The sequence below is a fragment of the Hyla sarda genome, chromosome 1 (genome assembly GCF_029499605.1).
Source record: "Hyla sarda isolate aHylSar1 chromosome 1, aHylSar1.hap1, whole genome shotgun sequence".
NCBI lineage: Eukaryota > Metazoa > Chordata > Amphibia > Anura > Hylidae > Hyla > Hyla sarda.
In genome coordinates this window covers 149,967,497-149,989,631 of record NC_079189.1, presented here as the reverse complement: position 1 = coordinate 149,989,631, position 22,135 = coordinate 149,967,497, and the positions used below count along the sequence as shown (strand labels likewise).

The 22,135-nt window shown below is 41.4% G+C and overlaps 1 protein-coding gene across 5 annotated transcripts in view; it reads left to right on the top strand.

Moving 5' to 3' along the window:
- The window catches only part of LOC130359485 (uncharacterized), a 33,520-nt gene extending 18,976 nt beyond the window's left edge, over positions 1 to 14,544 (top strand). For 2 of the 5 annotated variants that reach the window (XM_056562860.1, XM_056562856.1), the window contains one exon: positions 1,815 to 2,264. In XM_056562860.1, the coding sequence (XP_056418835.1) occupies positions 1,815 to 1,963 (149 nt within the window). In that variant the 3' untranslated portion in view covers positions 1,964 to 2,264. Of the gene's footprint in view, positions 1 to 1,814; positions 2,265 to 14,487 lie in introns of those variants that run through there. The other 3 variants (XM_056562859.1, XM_056562858.1, XM_056562857.1) reach the window with 3 other exon arrangements.
- Positions 14,545 to 22,135: the final 7,591 nt, after the last annotated feature.

Here is a 22,135-nt window from a genome sequence, read left to right as displayed (position 1 = left end):
AACTGCACTTATAAAAGACTAGTCCAGATAACAGTATATAATGTCACACAAAATGTAAGGTCAGATATAACCTAAAATAAGTAGTATCAATATGAAATACCAAACAAACCGTATTGGATAAAAGATCACTGGATACAAAGGCACATACTATAGGTTAGTACAGTAGACAAACTGCAATAAGTAGAAAAAAATTATGCTCTGTTGGATTGCCTGTGACATTGTTGCTATGCAGTAATAATAACTATATGTGAAAATATGAATGGGACATGCACCGGTGCACCCTGTGCCTTTACCTCGTGGTGGCAGTTAAAAAAAAAAAAAAAAAAGTGTGTATAATATAACTGCTCACCTTGATGTGTTGCGCTCCAGGCACAACACCGTTGTCAGCCTTTAGCAGGGAAGAAGCAGAAGCAGCCCGTGTCTGTCCGTGCCCAGCGTCCTGGGGCGGTCTTGCAATGTAGAGGTCCTTGTAGAAAAATTACACTTTCCTGGCACTTGCTGGGTCAGGAGACAGAGTGGAATGATGCAAAAACTCCAGGTAGTGATGAACAGCGTTCTTTTATTGCAGTGTACAAGTAGTTGACAATGCATTTCGAGGGGGTCTGCACCCCTCTTCCTCAGGGGTCAGGGAGCCCTGTTCTGTGCAACACATTGCTCTCTGTCCCTCTATGCAACCCTGATGTGACTAGGTGAATCACTGCTGGAAAACCAGCGCTGTCTGTTCCTATCTATATCTCTGCAATGAAAGGCTGAAGTGACTGGCCGCAATATGGCTGCCGATTATATAGGGCTGTGACATCACAGGGGTGGCTGGCTGCTGATAGGCTGCATGCTGCCTGTGATACCCTTGTTCCCGCCTTCCCAGAGTTCCTTGCCCCATGTCCTCACATGTGGATCCGCCATTTTAGATGCCCTAGAGCCTGGGCCGCACTAAATGGGAGTTTAATGAAGCGATTTGCGTGATCAGATTGCGCCGATATTGGCATTCGTTGCAAATCAAATTTTTCCTGAAATTCAAAAAGAATTCGGATTCGGCAGATTCAATTCACTCATCCCTAAACATAATATTCAGCACTATAGCTAATAAATAGTCCTCTCATGTAATCTGTACTGTGAAAATGAGGCTACCTGAAATCAGTATATTTTTATGTGCATTTTAGTGAATTAGATACACCACAATATATATATCCCCATTCAAAAAAGATCTACAAAAATCAGTAGGGGGGCACAGTGAAGTGTTACCATTATACAGCAATGTACAAGACTGATTTTTAGTCTGAAAGCTATTTTGCTTTTACAGTGAAGAATAGGCTAATAATAAATATCAATGTGAGGGTTTTTGTGAATATCTTGTGTAAACATATCTTACTTAAAGGGGTAGTCCAGGAAACTGAACTTATCAGACCCTTATCCCCTATCTACAGGAGAGAGAGTTATAAGTGCCTAATGGCAGGGGAGGTCAAACGCCTCCTCAGAGCATTCAGGCCCCCACCCTCCAGGACGACAGCCTTCTTAGCCAATCACTGTTTGTGGCGGGACATCGCTACAGCTGGCGATTGGCTGAACGGGCCGTCGCTTGAATTCATCCAGGAAGGGTGAGGGCCACTCCAGGACTGGGGTGTAGAGGTCTTACCAGCAGTCAGACTACCGTAATCAGACACTTCTCTCCTGTCCCTGTGGATAGGGGATGTTTCAAAAAGTTCAGCTCCCTGGACTACCCCTAAACGTGCCATTTATAGGTTGTCTGCCATCTTGATTAGTCTTTCTTCTCTAATAGAGTTCTGCATTTAATGCATCACTTAACTTCTTTTCAGAAACCATAGCTGTGGAGAGATTACTTAGGACTTTGTCTACAGGACCTCATACAACGGACCTAAAAGAAACATCTGCTGCTTATTCACCTATTTACAGACAAAAAAGAACAGAATATCTTATACACCCAGACTGGAGAGCACAGAGTTAAACTATGTAGTAGTAAGTTCTCCCCCAGAAATATGTAGTACCGGTATTTTAAGACAATGTTCAAAAACTAAGCTACTCAGCTTTATTTTATAAATTCAGGGTTCCTATTGCTTTCAATATTTGTAGTGAAAATGATTATGGATGACAGAAGAGGAAAGAAGGACACCTATAATCTGCCATTTAGGATTGTGGAGAAGAAAATGACTAAGGGACATATGGGCACCAAATACATACTGGCAAACTAGTCTTACAGAATACCTTAGCTTTGTATAGTTCTATCATAATAATAAACAGCTTCGGAGCAGAACCCATACAATTTTGTGTATTACTGAACATTTTCTTACACAACCTGAAATGAGAAGCATGGTGGGTCTCTTCTTCTTGGTATTCCCCTTGCACATAATGATATGACTGAACGCTATTTACACAGCTGTATGGGAGGTGGTGATGGAATTAGAAATTAGTCTACATGGACCAGTGTCAAAGTTCTTCACTCAAGTTCCCAAAATTACATTTCTCCAATTCTTATGGTGCTGCCAGCAGTCATGACATAGGCTACCGTGATGGTCCTGACCACAGTGCTCTCTGCTGACTTCTGCTGTCCATTTTAGGAACTGGAGAAAATCCCCATAGCAAACATATGCTTCTCTGGACAGTTCCTAAAATGGACAGCAGAGGTCAGCAGAGAGCACTGTGGTCAGGACATCACAGGAAATGCATTTCTTTTTGGATTTCTCTTTAGTATACAGCCCCCAAAAAGTACTGGAAGGATTAAGATTTTTTTTATAGAAATGATTTACAAATCTGTTTAACTTTCCGGCACCAGTTGATTTAAAAAAAAAAATAATAAGTTTTCCACATTATACCTCTTTAAAAAGAAAATTTGCAGAATATGGCCGTTTTATGAGGTCTAGAATCGGGAAAACATGTCACACATAACTATAATGAGCATTATTATTAATTTAGATGCAGCTTGATACGGTAGAATTGCTATCAACTAACAAAAAAGCGCCAGTTACAAATAAATCAAAATATAGACAAATGTTATTGATAACTTACACATAAAATAGATAAAAGCATAAAAAAAGAGGGATCTGGCACAAAATTGCACTTACAGAAGACTAGGTGGTGGTTAACAGTCCAGATGACATGAACAGTATATAATGTCACACAAACTGTAATGTCAAATATAACTTAAAATAAGTAGTATCAATATGAAATACCAAGCAAACAGTATTGGATAAGTGATCACTGGATACAAAGGCACATACTATAGGTTAGTACAGTAGACATGCAAACTGCAATAAGTAGAAATGATGCTCTGTTGGATTGCCTGTGACATCGTTGCTATGCAGTAATAATGCCACACTCCGATACAGCGATTCTACTTGGTGGCTTATCCCCCTCACATAAAGGGCACTCAAACTGCATGACAGAAGCGCATACAATGTCACCTGCTAATAAAATGTATTCATACGTCTTTTATGTTATGTAAGTTTTTGTACTTATGTTTGCAGTTTGTAAGTTCACTATACTAACCTATACTATGCATCTTTGTATCCAGCGATCACTTATCCCATACTATTTGTTTGGTATTTGATACTGATAGTACTGACACAGCTCGTTTGTTATTATCTGACATTACAGTATATCCTCTACATATCCATCTTATCCCTCTTTTATGCTTTTATCTATTTTTATGTTATCATTCAATAACATTTGTCTATATTTTGATATAGTTTGGCAATGAACAGCCGTAAACTGGGTGACACAGTCTTTTTGGGGTAACTGCAGAATTGCTATAAAGGGGAGTTATAATTACACCTCATACACTTCATCAAAGCTAAGCTGAAATACCCGACATAAAACATGTAGCACATCTGAGCTTTCATGGGTTTTGATTTGAAAGAAAGGAGGTAAGGTGCTACCAGATTATTCTTGCATAGGCCGATTGCCACAACACATAGGAAACATCCACTCAATCACTGGCTGCAGTGGTGACCGGCCTCAGTGTGTGATCATTTCCTGCACATTAGCACATCACCAGAAATCAGTGAGCACTGAGGGATTATACATTTGTTTTAAGTGTAAAGGCAGCCAGACCCCATAAAAATAAATTTTTGGCAAGATCAGCCAGTATCATTATGTCTGAGGCTAAGTTTTCACTTGGTTTTTTTGTGCGCGTTTTTCCCCTCCAAAAAAAAAAAAAAAAAATACCTTGCCAAAACGGCACCCAGTAGCTGTAAATCAATGAGAAATCGCAAAATTCTTTTTCCACTTGGCGTTTTTCAGTTTGGCGTTTTTTTTTAATCCTTTTGGCATCTATTTACTCTTTTTTAGCTCCTTGGCGGTTTTGCAAAGTCGCAGCATGTTGAGCCTATGGCGTTTTTTCCCCTGAAATCGTGAAATTTTTCTCTCATAAAAGTTTATGGGAGAAAAAAAACGACCAAGAAAAACGACATGTGGGTTTTAACTTTGGTGTTTTTACAGGCTGTTTATATATATTTTTTGGACTTTAATGATCCAAAAAAGCGATGAAGATACTTTTTTTTTTAAAATAAAATTTCTTCGGTACCATTAAAAAAAAATTTCAAAGATGCAGTTGTGATGGAAAAAATTGTATTTAACAAAATTTATCCTTTTTATAACAAAATTTTTATAAATTTTTTAACAGGGATCAATTTATGTGGGCGGGCAGGGCACTAAAAATGTAGCCAACAATAATAAAAATGTAGTGTGTTTTTCACTTTATTTTTTTGGTAGTACTACTACTCCCAGCATGGAACACATTGTCCCATGATGGGAGTAGTAGTTCCAGTACTAATAGACAGATCACCCGGGTGTCACTTCTGACATCCATTGCGATCCTCCTGTATAATGTATAGATGCGGCTGCTCTTCTATGGTCCCCTGCACTGCCGTATATATACACCTATTCATATTTCCCGCAGAGAGCTGTGATTGGCCAGATGGTTCCAGCCAATCACAACTCTCTATGGGAAATATGAATAGGTGTATATATAAATCAGTGCAGGGGACCATAGAAGAGCGGCCACCCGCATCTATACATTATGCATGTTCCATGCTAGGAGTATTAGTACTACCTAAAAAATATTAAAAAAAAAAAAAAAAAAAGTGAAACACACACTACATTTTTATTATTGTCAGATACATTTTTAGTGCCCTGCCCGCCCACATAAATTGATTCCTGTTTAAAAATTTATTAAAAATTCGTTATAAAAAAATAGAAATTTCATTAAATAATTTTTTTGCCATCACTACTGCATGCTTTTTTTTTGGTACCCAACAAATGTTGAAAAGATGTCAAAGCCAAAAAACGCCAGAAAAAAACGCAAGACCAAACACGAAAAATGCTGTGGCGTTTTTTCTGGCATTCTTTTCTTGGGTTTTTTTGGGCCACAAAAAAACCAATTGGAAACTTAGCCTTAGGGGCCTTCCAACATTTTTCTCAGTTTCAACATGTCAAGTCTTTTGGTTCTATGGATTACAAGTTGGTGCCAGACATCTAAGATGGCAGCTTATTTCTGGTATAATGGCTGGTAAAATTAAGCTGTTACATTGTTTACACTAATAGACAAGACCAGGGCCGCATTAACATAGGGGTGGATGAAGCTGCCGCTCCAGGCCCCTACCTGAAGGCCCAGCCATACTTTAAAGGGGTATTCCAGGCAAAAACATCTTATCCCCCCCCCCGCGATCTCCCTGCAGCACCCGCATTCTATGCGGGGCTGCGTCTCCAGTTTCGGAAACCTCCGGGTTTCCGGGACTGGGGACGTGACGTAATAGACATGAATGGAGGGGGCGTGGCATCATGTCCCCAGTCCCGGAGGTTTCCGAAACTGGAGACACAGCCCCGCATAGAATGCTGGTGCTGCAGGGAGATCGTGGGGGGTCCCAGTAGCGGGCCCCCCTGTGATCAGACATCTTATAAGATGTTTTTCACTGGAATACCCCTTTAAGAATTTGTTTTTTTTTGGCCGCACATGCTTGGGGATCAAGGATACTTGTCCCGGATCCCCAATAGATGTTTAAGGGGGGCGACTTGCCTGTCTAATTCACTCGCTCGACTGTCTAACCACCCGCCTGCCTAACTACCTGCCTGCCCACCTGCCTGTCTAACTAGCCGCCCACCTGCCTGTCTAATTATCTACCCACCCACCTAACTACCCAAATACCCATCTACCTGGCTGTCTAACTACCTTAACAACCACCTACCTAGCTTTCTAACTACCTCATTATCCAATTGTCTAACTACCACAATAAACCCACCGACCTGGCTGTCTAACTACCTTACCCACCCACCCACCTGGCTGTCTAAGTACCTGCCTACTCACCCACATGGCTAAAAACTTGACTGCCCACTCATCTGGCTGTCTACCTTAGGCTGTCTTCCTACCTGACCACCTACCTACCTGGCTACCTACCTGCCCACCCACCCGGCTGTCAAACTACCTGCCCACCTGGCTGCCCAACTACCTACTACCTGGCTGTCTACCTAGCTAGCTATCTTCCTAGCTGGGTAATAACCTACCCAGATAGCTACCTACCTGGCTGTCTACTTACTTGGCTATATACCTACCTATATACCTAGCTCCCTACCTACATTGCTATCTATCTGGGTATCGACCTAACTAACCTACATAGATAGCTACCTACCTACTTAGCTAAGAACATGCCTAGCTAGCAACCTACCTACATAGTCAACAACCTAGCTATATACCTACCTAGCTAACAACCTTCCTACCTAACGTCATATTTATCAACTTGGGGATGGTGTCAATCTACCTACCTAAGGATGTATTTACCTATTGTGGAAGGACTACCTCCCTGAGGACATAGCTATTAAGGGAAATATCTAACTTCTGTGGGACATACCTACCTAATGGTGGAACTACCTGCCTAGTGGGGGATATTCCTAATTAAGGGAGACCTACTATCCTTCCCCCTTTTACTGTGGTGGACAGGAAAGGGGGCATTATAACAGTTCGGGACCTATAGATGGGGAGATCGTGTAGATGTCGGGAGGGTACTGTAAAAATGCGAAGTCTAACATGTTTGTCCAGCAGATGCCGAAGAGTTGAGCTTTCGTTGGAAAAAGTCATCATGGCAGTCTGAGGCAGATGGAAAAGAAAAGAGGACTATGCTGATCAGAAAAGAGGTCTTCTGTGAGTCCCTAGATGTCATTTTAACCTCTTGGGGTCCCGCTCTCCTATGACACGGGCTCAGGAGTTGATTGTGGTGTCTAAAATAAGGGAGAAAAAAAGGGCTCCTGGCATCTGAGCGGAGCTGATTGGGACCACCACGGTAAAACCGCAGTGTCCCGATCAGTTGAGAGGATGGCGGGAGAGCCCTTACCTGCCTCCTTGCCGTCCATTCGTTGGTCTGAAGCTCCAGTCAGCCACGCCAGGCTGAAGCAGCAGAACACAGATAACACTGATCAATGCTATGTTATGGCATAGCATTGAGCAGTGTATTGAATCCAAGGATTGCATGTAATAGTCCCCTATGCGGACTAATAAATTATGCAAAAAAAAAAAAGGTTAATAAATGTGAATGAACCCCTTCGGTAATAAATGGTTGAATCACCCCCCTTTTTCCATTTAACCTCTTAAGGACGTAGGGCCTGACCCCATGTCATAGCAGGTCTGTCCCGGCACCTAGCAACGGCCGGGACCCATGGCTAATACCAGATATCACTGATCACGATGATGCCTGGTATTAATCCCTTAGATGTGGCGATCATAGTGGATCGCCATGTCTAAAATGTGGACACGCGAGGGTGGTCCCTACCTTCCGTCTCTGAGTCTGATCGGCAATCTACTTCTCCATGCCTGAGATCCAGGCTGGAGCAGCAGAGCGCAGATAACACTGATCAATGTTATAGCATTGATCAGTGTATGCAATCTGAAGATTGCATGTTATAGTTCCCTATGGGGGCTATAAATGTGTAAAAAAAAAAAGTTTAAAAAAGTTAACAAATGTTACATAGTTAGTATGGTTGAAAAAAGACATACGTCCATCAAGTCCAACCAGGGAATTGAAGGGAAGGGTGTAAGGGGATAAGGGAAAGGGATGTAGTTTTATAATTCTGCATAAGCATTAATGTTATTTTGTTCCAGGAATGTATCTAACCCTGTTTTAAAGCTGTTAATCGTTCCTGCTGTGACCAGTTCCTGAGGTAGACCGTTCCATAAATTCACAGTCCTCACGGTAAAGAAGGCGTGTCACCCCTTTAGACTAAACCTTTTCTTCTCCAGACGGAGGGAGTGCCCCCTCGTCCTTTGGGGGGGTTTAACCTGGAACAGTTTTTCTCCATATTTTTTGTATGGGCCATTTATATACTTATATATGTTTATCATATCCCCCCTTAACCCCTTAAGGACTCAGCCCATTTTGGCCTTAAGGACTCAGACAATTTAATTTTTACGTTTTCATTTTTTCCTCCTCGCCTTCTAAAAATCATAACTCTTTTATATTTTCATCCACAGACTAGTATGAGGGCTTATTTTTTGCGTGACCAGTTGTCCTTTGTAATGACATCACTCATTATATCATAAAATGTATGGCGCAACCAAAAAACACTATTTTTGTGGGGAAATTAAAACGAAAAACGCAATTTTGCTAATTTTGGAAGGTTTTGTTTTCACGCTGTACAATTTATGGTAAAAATGACATGTGTTCTTTATTCTTAGGGTCAATACGATTAAAATGATACCCATTATTATATACTTTTATATTATTGTTGCGCTTAAAAAAAATCACAAACTTTTTAACCAAATTAGTACGTTTATAATCCCTTTATTTTGATGACCTCTAACTTTTTTATTTTTCCGTATAAGTGGCAGTATGGGGGCTCATTTTTTGCGCCATGATCTGTACTTTTTTTTGATACCACATTTGCATATAAAAAACTTTTAATACACTTTTCATAATTTTTTTTTAAATAAAATGTATTAAAAAAGTAGGAATTTTGGACTTTTTTATATTTTTTTTCGTTCACGCCGTTCACCGTACGGGATCATTAACATTTTATTTTAATAGTTCGGACATTTATGCACGCGGCGATACCAAATATGTCTATAAAAAATGTTTTTTACACTTTTTGGGGGTAAAATAGGAAAAAACTGACGTTTTACTTTTTTATTGGGGGAGGGGATTTTTCACTTTTTTTTTACTTTTACATTTTTTTTTTACACTTGAATAGTCCCCATAGGGGACTATTCATAGCAATACCATGATTGCTAATACTGATCTGTTCTATGTATAGGACATAGAACAGATCAGTATTATCGGTCATCTTCTGTTCTGGTCTGCTCGATCACAGACCAGAGCAGGAGACGCCGGGAGCCGCACGGAGGAAGGAGAGGGGACCTCCGTGCGGCGTTATGAATGATCGGATCCCCGCAGCAGCGCTGCGGGCGATCCGATCGTTCATTTAAATCGCGAACTCCCGCAGATGCCGGGATCTGTATTGATCCCGGCACCTGAGGGGTTAATGGCGGACGCCCGCGAGATCGCGGGCGTCGGCCATTGCCGGCGGGTCCCTGGCTGCGATCAGCAGCCGGGATCAGCCGCGCATGACACTGGCATCGCTCCGATGCCCGCGGTTATGCTTAGGACGTAAATGTACGTCCTGGTGCGTTAAGTACCACCTCACCAGGACGTACATTTACGTCCTGCGTCCTTAAGGGGTTAAACGTCTCTTCTCAAGACTAAACAATTGTAACTCCTTTAATCGCTCCTCATAGCTAAGATGTTCCATGCCCCATATTAGTTTAGTCGCGCGTCTCTGCACCCTTTCCAACTCTGCAGTGTCCCTCTTATGAACAGGCGACCAAAACTGAACAGCATATTCCAGGTGAGGCCGTACCAATGCTTTATAAAGGGGGAGTATTACGTCCCTGTCCCTTGAGTCCATGCCTCTTTTGATACATGACAATATCCTGCCGGCTTTGGAAGCAGCAGCCTGACATTGCATGCTATTCTGTAGTCTATGATCTACAAGTACACCCAGATCCTTCTCTACCAGTGACTCTGCCAGTTTAATCCCCCCTAAGACATACAACGCATGCAGGTTATCAGTACCCAGATGCATAACTTTACATTTATCCACATTGAACCTCATTTGCCAAGTGGATGCCCAGACACTTAGTCTATCCAAGTCATCCTGTAACTTATGCACATCCTCTATAGACTGTACTGTGCTACAAAGCTTGGTGTCATCTGCAAAGATAGAAACAGAGCTGTTAATACCATCCTCTATATCATTGATAAATAAATTAAACAGCAGCGGTCCCAGTACTGAACCTTGGGGTACACCACTAATAACCGGGGACCAATCAGAGTACGAATCATTGACCACCACTCTCTGGGTACGATCCATGAGCCAGTGTTCAATCCAGTTACAAACTAAAGTTTCCAAGCCCAAGGACCTTAACTTACCTGTCAGACGTCTGTGAGGGACAGTATCAAACGCTTTGGCAAAATCCAGAAACACTATATCCACAGCCATTCCTCTGTCAAGGCAACTTCGGTTTGACAACTTCTATCCTTAGTAAACCCATGCTGGCTATCACTTATAATACTATTATCCCCTATGTATTCCTGTATGTAATCCCTTATAAGTCCTTCAAACAATTTACCCACAATGCACGTTAGACTTACCGGTCTATAATTGCCTGGGGAAGACCTAGAGCCCTTCTTGAAGATTGGTACCACATTCGCCTTGCGCCAGTCCCTTGGCACAATACCAGACACCAGAGAATCTCTAAATATCATGAACAAGGGTACAGATATTACTGAACTTACCTCTCTAAGAACTCTTGGGTGTAGTCCATCCGGCCCTGGAGATTTGCTTACATTTACTTTACTTAACTTACCTTGTACCATCTCTACATTAAGCCAGTTCAGTACATTACATGATGTGTTACCAGCACTGACCTGGCCAATGTCAGCTCCTTTTTCCATAGTGTATACAGAACTAAAGAACCCATTCAGTAGCTCCGCCTTCTCTTGATCGCCCGTGACAACCTCCCCATTATCATTATTAAGGGGTCCTACATGCTCTGTCCTTGTTTTTTTTGTATTTATATATCTAAAAAAATATTTAGGATTAGTTTTGCTTTCTTTGGCCATCTGTCTCTCATTTTGAATTTTTGCTGTTTTTATTACATTTTTACAGATTTTATTAAGCTCCTTGTACTGTTTAAATGTTATAGCTGACCCATCAGATTTGAATTTTTTGAAGGCTATTTTTTTGTTGTTTATTGCTCTTTTAACCTCATTTGTCAGCCATGTAGGATTTAGTTTTAATCGTTTATATTTGTTCGCCTTTGGTATATATTTAGCTGTATAGTTATTTAGAGTTGATTTAAAGATGTCCCATTTACCTTCTGTATCAGTATTTGAGAACATCTCCCCCCAGTCTATGTCCTGTAGTGCAGTCCTCAGCCCAGGGAAGTTTGCCTTTTTAAACTTATATGTTTTTGCCTTCCCCGTCTGTCTTTGTTTTCTACATTTTAAGTCAAAAGTAACTATATTGTGGTCGCTATTACCAAGGTTTTCCCGCACAGTTACATTACCAATCAGCTCTGCGTTGTTGGAAATGATCAGATCCAACAAGGCATCACTTCTTGTTGGGTCCTCCACAAACTGGCCCATAAAATTATCCTGCAATAAATTTAGGAATTTTCTCCCCTTTGTAGTTTTAGACAGCCCCCGGCCCCAATCTATATCTGGATAGTTAAAATCTTCCATTATTACCACTGTACCTGCCCGGGCGGCCCTCTCTATTTGTTTATGCAGCCGACCTTCTATCTCTTCAGTGATATTAGGGGGTCTGTAGATTACACCAAATACTATTTTTTCAGTATTTCCCTCCTTTTGTAATTCTACCCACAGTGATTCCACCTCCTCAAAATCATCACACACTATGGCATCGTTCACACTGACTTTCATACCACTTCTTACATACAGACAGACTCCACCACCTTTTCTGTTCATTCTATCCTTGCGAAACAATGTAAACCCCTGCAGATTGACAGCCCAGTCATGCGAGGAGTCCAGCCATGTCTCAGTGACCCCAACTATATCAATATGTTCCTCCAGTATCAAGGCCTCAAGCTCCCCCATTTTATCTGCTAGGCTTCTGGCATTTGTGAACATACACTTTACATTTCCATTAAGTTTTACACATATAGTCTCACTAATGGGATTAAACCCCCTAATTACTTCCCTAATACAAGTTTGAATCACCCCCCCCCCCCTTTGCCATTTAAAAAAAAAAAAGTAAACAAAAATAAACAAACAAATGTGGTATCGCCACGTGCGTAAATGTCCGTACTATAAAAATGTAATGTTACTTTAACTGCACGGTCAATGGCGTATAGGTAAAAAAAAAGTCCAAAATTGCGTATTTTTGGTCACTTTTTATATCCTAAAAAACTTATAAAAAGTGATCAAAAAGTCCCATCACAGATCACTGCCCAAATGAGCCCTCATACATCCTCGTATAGGGAAAAATAAAAAAGTTATAGGGGGTCAGAAAAGGACAATTTTAAACATGCTAATTTTCGTTCAAAAAAGTTATAATTTTTTAAAAGTAAAACAAAATGAAACCTATATACGTAGGGTATCATTTTAATCGTATGGACCTACAGAATAAAAATAAGGTGTAATTTTTAACAAAAAGTGCACTGCATGTAATTGAAAGCCCCCTAAAGATACAAAATGGTGTTTTGTTTTTTTTCCCAAATTAGCCAAAAAAAATTTTTTTTCTGGTTTTGCCGTAGATTTTGTGGTGAAATGATTGATGTCATTACAAAGTAAAATTGGTGGCACAAAAAACAAGTCCTTATATGGGTCTGTAGGTGGAAAATTTAAAGCGTTATGATTTTTAGAAGGGGAGAAAAAAAGAAAAATTAAAAATGGCCCGGTCCTCAAGGGGTTAATCACTTATATGGTATGCAGATCCTATATACAGCTTGTATATAACTCTATATGGTCCTGTATAGAATCACTTAGATGGTGTACAAATCCTGTATACTGCTGTTATCTACTTCTATATTGGCACTGTATGAGTGAATACCAGTCTGTGTACAGCGGTTTTATTTGGTAACAGTTTGGTGCATTAGTCAGTCACTGTATGATGTATAGTGTGTTCCTGATGCGCCGGTATTATATTTATACTGGTAATATTGGTATTGTTAGTCTGTGTATAGTGGTTTTTACTCAGTGTTATGATATTATTTAGTCTGTGTGTGGTGATATAATTGGTTTCATGTATACTGTTATTATTGGTAATATTGGTCCCGGTACTCTGGATTTGCTCAGTAACAGTATGATGGTAATATATATGGTGATTGGTAATATTGGTCTCAGTATACTAGATTTGGTAATATGTATGGTGATAACATTTACTCCTTGTATGCTAGTATTATTGGTAATATTGGTCTCAATATAAAGGATTTGGTCAGTAACAGTATTATAATAATATGTATGGTGATAATATTCCTCTTTGTATACTGGAATTATTGGCAATATTGGTCTCAGTGTACAAGATTTGGTCAGTAAAAGTATGATAATATGTATATGGTGATATTATTTCTCCTTGTATGCTGGTATTATTGGCCATGGAAAATTATTTTACCTATAATGTTATATATTTATTTGAGTTGGGTTTAGGTGGAATAAGTATGGAGCGGAGGTGTGGTCAGGGGGCTTCTGGGGTCAGGGCGCTCTATTTGGTCTGGGGGCTTCAAGTGTTGCTAGTCTATCTAATGATATAAAATAATGAATATGAGGGCATTTTGATTGGAGTTATGTTATAGTAAGGGGGCAGCATTTTATTCTCTGACCCAGGCAGCACAGTGGGGAAGTGGCCAGCAGCATGGAAGGAAGGACTGGAGCCTTCCTAGTGCTCCCCTCTCTATACCCAGCCTTGTCACTTGGGGGATGGCATCAGACGGCAGTGATCATCACTGGAGAGTTCAATGCTGGGGCCTGGCACATGGGGCATACCTAATTAGCTACCTGGCTATCTACCTACCTATCTTCCTACCTAGCTAGCAAACAACTGAGTTAGCTAGCTAGCTACCTACCTGGCTACATACCTACTTAGCTAACAACCCAGCTGTTGGGTTGCGGCCACTTGTAGGCCTATCAAAATTCTCAGCAAAGGCCCATGATGCTCTTAATCCAGCACTGGGCAAGACAAGAGGCCCTGAAGCTGAACACTGTCCTTGTTCTGCATGGCCTGGAGCGTGTAAGCCACTGCACAACCTAGGGAATATTCATATCAGTGAGAGTAAAAAGTGTTAGTGAGCAAATAAAGGTTAAGTGAGTGTGAGCGCATTGGCTGTTAGTACATATTTAAATACGTTGTAGAAGCTTTTACTTGTCCAGTCTGAACACAAAATGTAGAGATCATTTGTGTTACATAAACCTTCATGACATGGACCCTAGCACCAAAACCATATTTTATACCTTGGTACCTTTTTGTTCCCAGGCTTCTAACAGGAACTGTTTTACATCGGACTGAAATCCCACCGTCTTATTTGATCCTTTAATAAATGTGTTGTAGCATCATTGCACAGAAGACACACATTGAAATAATGCAACAATAAATACAGAAAACTCAAAGCTTTAATTGTAAACATATTTGCTGCTTTTATACCTAGTTAGGTAACCATTCTCCCAGAGAGAAAAAAACAAAAAAAAAAAAAACCATTTTTAATATACCCAGTCTGTTCCATGCTCAAAGGTGAGCAGAAATAAAGGACACAGTGCTGTGAATAGCAATAATATCATATAGAATAATATCATATAGGAAAGCATTCATATACACCAAAGTGTTTATGTTATCAGGTGGGGAAAAAGTTTCAATTCATAATACATTACAGTTCACTTTTTTGATCAACATACAAGTAATTTCAGGCTTTCTGGTCTGTTTAACAGAAGACAAAGTATATTTTATTAAAATGCTCAAAAGTATTACTTTTTTTTACCAGAAAAACATTTTTTTCCCTTTTTTAAGGTTACGTATCAATACTAATAAATGTAATGCAACCGTTGCTGCCTCAGCTAGCAGTAAAGTGCATGAAAGTTGCCACATTTAAGTTATAACCATGCTTTTAGCATCACTTACAGAGGTTTCATCTAGCACCTCAGTACAGGTAGAGGGGTATTTACCTTACTAAGGAATACGTATGTATCAGTCATCAGAAAGCTGAGCTTGTTAGCTTATGGTTGAGTCCCTTTCCCTTTATCGTGTATCAAAGTGCCTTGTGATTAGCTTGCCTCATTCAGCCTAGCTTTCTGTGGGATGTATCTAAGTTTATATTTGCAACTTGCAATTTCCCTCTGTGTGTCTATCCAATGAAGCGTGAAATGGTGCCTGAGAGATTACAGTGGAGTGCGAGGAACACTGCCTCACACAATTGTTGCTGGAAAGACTGGTCTGCAAGCGTCATCACACAGCGTATAAGTACATACTGCATGTAACAATAGATTTTACCAGCAAAGCCACATATTTGATGGAATCTGTTTAATGAGAAGCAATAAAGACACAAAACAGTGCTCACATTAATATGAAATGCCATTGCTTTTCTGCAGGGGCCTTGTTGCAGAGGTGTACATCCCTGCTATGTAAGGATTAAATCTCTTTGCATAAAATGCCTTAGACTTACATTTTTGACGGCTTATATTATTTAAAAGGTTAATCTTTTAATGGAAGTGTCTGTTTAAAGAAACACATTTTCAAATACTCTATTTAGTAATTTTGAGGTAATAGTGAGTGATCCCCATTCATCTATTAGAAAAGTAAAGAACGGCTACAAAAGTCTCTATGCCTGGAGGAACCATAAATAAGTCTACCCCAATTTTTTTTTTTTTTTTTACAGTCCTTTATCACCCGTTTGCACCCGTTATTTTTGACGCCCAAAAGACGTTCCATGCAGAATTTTTGGCTGTCCAAAATAACAGATGTAAAGCGGGTCTTTTAAATTTGACATTGAAGTCTATGGCAAACGGATGAACCTTTAATGTCAGCCGTTTGCCCCTGGTTTATACTAACAGTTTTTACTTCTGAGAATGCTCAGGAGAGGTGAAATCAGCAGACTCCTGCAGTGTTGTGGGACTATTACTACTCCCATCATGGAACAGACTTGTTTCCATGATGGGAGTAGTAGTTCCCTGGCTGTGGGAGTCCGCAGGTGGCTGGGGAGACTACATTAGTGCTTGTACTACTACCCCCATCATAGAACCATGATGGGGGTTGTAGTACAGGGGTTCAGAGATTGATCTTCTGAGACCCGATGCGATCAGAAGTTATAAAGGAGGGGAGCGGGCAGCATGCTCCGCAACCTTGCAATGTATCCTGTGTTTTAACTTTCATTTTTAAATCCCCCGCGGGGAGCCCTGAATGGCCGGTACCGAGGAGCCATTCAGGGCTCCCAGCAGTGTTTTTCAAATGAAAAGTGGCAGGGGGGACATATCTATATTAAAAGCGTTGTGGGGGGCAAGATATATAGCGCTGTAGGGGGGCAGACATATAGCCTTTATACAGCGCATGTATAATATGCCCCCCCCCCCCGCAGCGCATTAATAAAGATATACCCCCCGCAGCGCATGTATAATGTGCCCCCCGCAGCACTATATGTGAAAAGTATTCTAGCAGCAGCCGCCCGGCCCAAAGGTGCTGTTACAATACTTTTTACTTATAGCGCTGCGGTGGCATGTGTATATAGATGCGCTGGGGGGGGCAGACATATAGCGCTATCTGCCCCCACAGTGCTTCTATATACATATGCCCATGCAGCGCTATGTATGAAAAGTATTGTATCAGCAACATGGGGCCGGCCAGCTGCTGCCAGAATACTTTTCACATATAGTGCTGCAGGGGCATATGTATATAGAAGCACTGTGGGGGCAGATTTGTTTCCCCCCCCCAGTGCATCTATATACACATGCCGCCCCAGCGCTATGAATGAAAAGTATTGTAACAGCAGCATCGGGCCGGCCGGCTGCTGCTAGAATGCTTTACATATATAGCGCTGCGGGGGGCACATTATACATGCGCTGTGGGGGGTATATCTTTATTAATGCGCTGGCGGTGGGCATATTTTTATTAATGCACTGCGAGGAGCACATTATAAATGTGCTGCGGGGGGCATATATCTATAAATGCGCCGGCAGGGGGCATATTTTATTAATGCGCTGCTGGGGGTATATATGTATAAATGCGCCAGCAAGGGGCGTATTTTTATTAATGCACTGCGGGGGCATATTATAAATGCGCTGCGGGGGGTATATATTTATAAATGCGGCGGCAGGGGGCATATTTTATTAATGCGCTGCTGGGGGTATATATGTATAAATGCGCCAGCAAGGGGCGTATTTTTATTAATGCACTGCGGGGGCATATTATAAATGCGCTGCGGGGGGTATATATTTATAAATGCGCCGGCAGGGGGCATATTTTATTAATGCGCTGCTGGGGGTATATATGTATAAATGCGCCAGCAAGGGGCGTATTTTTATTAATGCACTGCGGGGGCATATTATAAATGCGCTGCGGGGGGTATATATTTATAAATGCGGCGGCAGGGGGCATATTTTATTAATGCGCTGCTGGGGGTATATATGTAAAAATGCGCCAGCAAGGGGCGTATTTTTATTAATGCGCTGCAGGGGGCATATTATAAATGCACTGCGGGGGGGTATATATTTATAAATGCGCCGGCAGGGTGCATATTTTTATTAATGCGCTGCGGGGGGTATATATGTATAAATGCGCTGGCAGGGGGCATATTTTTATTAATGCACTGCGGGGGCATATTATAAATGCGCTGCGGGGGGTATATATGTATAAATGCGCCGGCTGGGGCATATTTTTATTAATGCGCTGCAGGGGGCATATTATAAATGCGCTGGAGGGCTCGATATATATAGGCCATATGTCCCCCCCCCCCCCCCCCTGCAGCGCTATATATCTTGCCCCATTCTGTAGACATGGGCTGTCTACAGATGAGTGACTCCTTTTGGAGGAGACTCTAGTTTGATAATGACTTAATTTTAGATATTGTTCCATGAGAGAAAATGTAAGTCTCCATACCACTGATCTCTTCAATGAGTGTAAGAAGCCTTCCCTTCCCCCCATACTGACAACAAGTCTAAAGTATGCCTGCCATGTGGTCATGACTTTAATATGCTGGGAATATTTAAAGTGTCCTTGTCATTTCAAAAACTTTCAGTGTGTCATAGAGACATGTCCAAGAATTTGATTGGATGGGGTGTTAAGGGGGCATTACAGTTTTTTTTTACTTCTAACAATCTTGCCCCTGCTGCAAAGTTATGTAGTTATTACATTTACATGTATTACCTCCCAGGGATGGATCGTTCACTTTTTTAATTTTATTTCAGCATTCCTTTTCAGTATACACATTTGCCGTCTCAAGCCTTTCCCAGGATCCTGTTCAGCTTGAGACAACAGCTGATCACAGGGGGCTTCGCTTCTTTTTGTCTTCTCTGACCAGCCAGCTGGACTTCCTGCTATCCCTGTGTTTAATGTGTTTCCGCATTCTGCAGACTGCTGCGATAAAGTGACGCAAGCATGGTGGGATGTCCAGCTGGACTGTACGCATCATCAGGGGGCTAGCCAAGCCTCCTGTGATCAGCTGTTGTCTCAAGCCAAACAGGATCCCAGGAAAGACTTGAGATGGCAGTCATCTATACTGAAGAGGAATGGGGAACCATAAAAATAGAAAAATTTAATTAATCCATCCTTGGTAGGTAAATCATGTAAATGCAATAACTACATAACTTTGCATCAGGGGCATGATAGTTAGAAGTAAAAAAAAACTTGAATTACCCCTTTAATGCTGAGACCCCCACCTATCAGGAGAAGGAGTGGGTAGAATTAAGTACTTTACTCCCCAGCTTGCAGCAATCTCCATCCTGTTGTCCCATAAACTTATCAGAGAACTGCAGGAAGGAGATCACTTCAAGTCAGTGAGTGAAGTTCGCTATCCAAAGATCCCTCTTTGTTCTCCTGATTGGTGTGAGGTCTCAGCTTTAAGACCCCTACCGATCAAACCTTTTCACATGACAGAGAACACCTTAATGATACTAGAACTTCTGTGTAAAGTTGCTTTAGGTTTGGTAAGCCACTGGAATACAGGTGGAAAAGTGGGGTTAAAATCATTGATACATGGTGGGTATCTCCAGCCAAACGAGAAGAGGCAGCAATACATTAACATACATAAGCATGGCCAAAGTGACATAAGTTCATGTAGTTAAGCCTATAGTACTGCAGTAACAACTACTAATATAGACCAAGGTACTCTTATTTTTCATATTGGCTGGGACCAAGATCCAAGACACACATATATCTGGCTATTGATGTGCCATAATAGTCAAATAAGAAAGAAGCCTTTAAAGGGGTACTACGGTGTAAAACGTTTTATTTTTGAATCAACTGGTGCCAGAAAGTTAAACAGATTTGTAAATTACTTCTATACAAAAATCTTAATCCTTCCAGTACATATTAGCTGCTAAATACTACAGAGGAAATCCTTTTCTTTTTGGAATACAGAGCTCTCTGCTGACATCACGAGCACAGTGCTCTCTGCTGACATCTCTGTCCATTTTAAGAACTGTCCAGAGTAGAAGAAAATCCCCATAGCAAATATATGCGCTCTGGACAGTTCCTAAAATGGACAGAGATGTCAGCAGAGAGCACTGTGCTCGTGATGTCAGCAGAGAGCTCTGTATTCCAAAAAGAAAAGAATTTCCTCTGTAGTATTCAGCAGCTAATAAGTACTGGAAGGATTAAGATTTTTGTACAGAAGTCATTTACAAATCTGTTTGGCTTTAAAAAAACAAACAAAAAAAAAAGTTTTCCAACTGAGTACCCCTTTAAGTAACAGGTAAGTTTGTGCAAACAACTGTATGACACTACGTTATCAATACAAGGTATGATATAGCTGCCCAAACTGCACTATATGAGCGCCATATTGGCTCTCTGTGGGTTCTGTTGCACTGAATGACTTACAAATGGTATATGTATGTATGCTCCTGTTAGGTCTTAATTTACAATAAGGGCGTTTCCATGTTTGCAAATGCAATAGTAGATACATCATTTATATGGAAGCTGTAAGAACTCTTTCTATTTTTTTTCTGATCTTAAATGACTAAGAAGTCAGCTGGCATGTGAAATGTAATGGAGCATGTAGAGATCTAAACTGTGTATAGATATACCGCCATGGAAATAAAAGGCAGTGGGCAATAGCCAATGGACTAACCCATAGACGTGTGTGCATGAATCATTATATGAAGCACCATTTCATGGTTTTAAATAAATACAAACAATACATATTTAGTTACCATAGCTGGAAAACAGCTAGATATAAAGATAATATGTCACATTTACTATCAGAAGACTAAACCAAGATGGATCTGTGTTTGTAATTAATTGTAAGAGTGCTAAAAGTTGTTTAATAGCCACTTACTGACATTTATTGTAACATAATGAGCAGTTTAGCAGCTGTGAAACAATCTATGATTGACAATAATTGTAGCAGAAGAAGAGTCGCACAGGGTTACCTATTTAGAAATACTAATGGCCTCAAAAGTCATTTACTCTGGCAGCTTGAGGAACCCTGCCGAGAAATGCATGTCCCATGGACCTGAATATTAAAAATCATCATCAGCTTGTGAAGACTGCAATATATTTCTCCCAGTACTTGGGAATACTTTTAGAATTCCTTGAGTAATGGTAATACCAGTGCTGGACTGGCCATTAAGATAGGGCTGTGTCGCCCCAGTAGTTTTCTATAGTCGTCAGCATAGAAATATATGAGGAAAAAAAGAATATGTTTTAGTATCTGGTTCTAATCAATAAAAAATGGAGGTGATAAATACAAAAAAAAGAGTAAAATCACATTCATTCATGGTTCCTGGCTTCCACTGCATATGAAAACCATGCAGTTGTGTAAAGTGTTTTGCGGGTCAGAGAGCTCTTGTTTGCTGTATGTAACATCACTTCTCATTAAATACATTCCATCAAATCATCATACGTAAATATCAGCTACTAAGACACAAGCTTTGATATAATCTTTTAGTTGTACATCTAAGGCTAAATTCAAACTGCCGCTGGGCTCCGTTAAAGTAGGGCTGGGCGGTATGACCAAATATGTGTATCACGGTATTTTTTTTAACTTACGGCGGTTCCACGCCATATACCGGTATTTTCACCCCCCGCCCCAATCATGTGACCCGCGCGGTGTTCTTCTCCCCCCCCCACGCCAAATCATGTGACCTGCCAGCACTGTTCTGCTCCCCCCAATTAATGATCAGCCCAGCGGGGTACTACTCACATATGTCACCCGCAAGCACTGCCCTCCTCCTCTTTGTTGGGGGCCGCCGGCGCTGGAACTCACTGAACGCCAGTGGTCTCCAACCTGCGGACCTCCAGTTGTTGCAAAACTACAACTCCCAGCATGCCCGGACAGCCATTGGCTGTCCGGACATGCTGGGAGTTGTAGTTTTGCAACAGCTGGAGGTCCGCAGGTTGGAGACCACTGCTGTACGCTGTATCCCTATGCCCGGGCTGCAAAAGATACAGAAAATAAACTTTAACTTACCTACGTCGGCCACACGCTGCTCCTTGGGACTGGAACGTCAGACAGCCATCAGCCTATCACCGGCCGGAGTGATGTCCCGCCCCGGCCAGTGATAGGCTGAGCGCACTGTCATGTAAGAAGCCGGCCAGAGCTACTTACATGACAGTGGGCTCAGCCTATCACTGGCCGGGCGGGACATCGCTGCGGCCGGTGATAGGCTGATGGCTGTCTGACGTTCCCGTCCCCAGCGTAAGGCCGACATAGGTAAGTTAAAGTTTATTTTCTTTATCTTTTGCAGCCCAGGCATAGGGATACAGCGTACAGCAGTGGTCTCAAACCTGCGGCCCTCCAGCTGTTGCAAAACTACAACTCCCAGCATGCCCGGACAGCCTGGAGGTCTGCAGGTTGGAGACCACTGGCATACAGTATAGAGTTCCAGCGCCCGGCGGCCCCCACAGAGAGGAGGAGGGCAGTGCTTGACATATGTGAGTAGTACCCCGCTGGGCTGATCATTAATTGGGGGGGGGGGGGGGC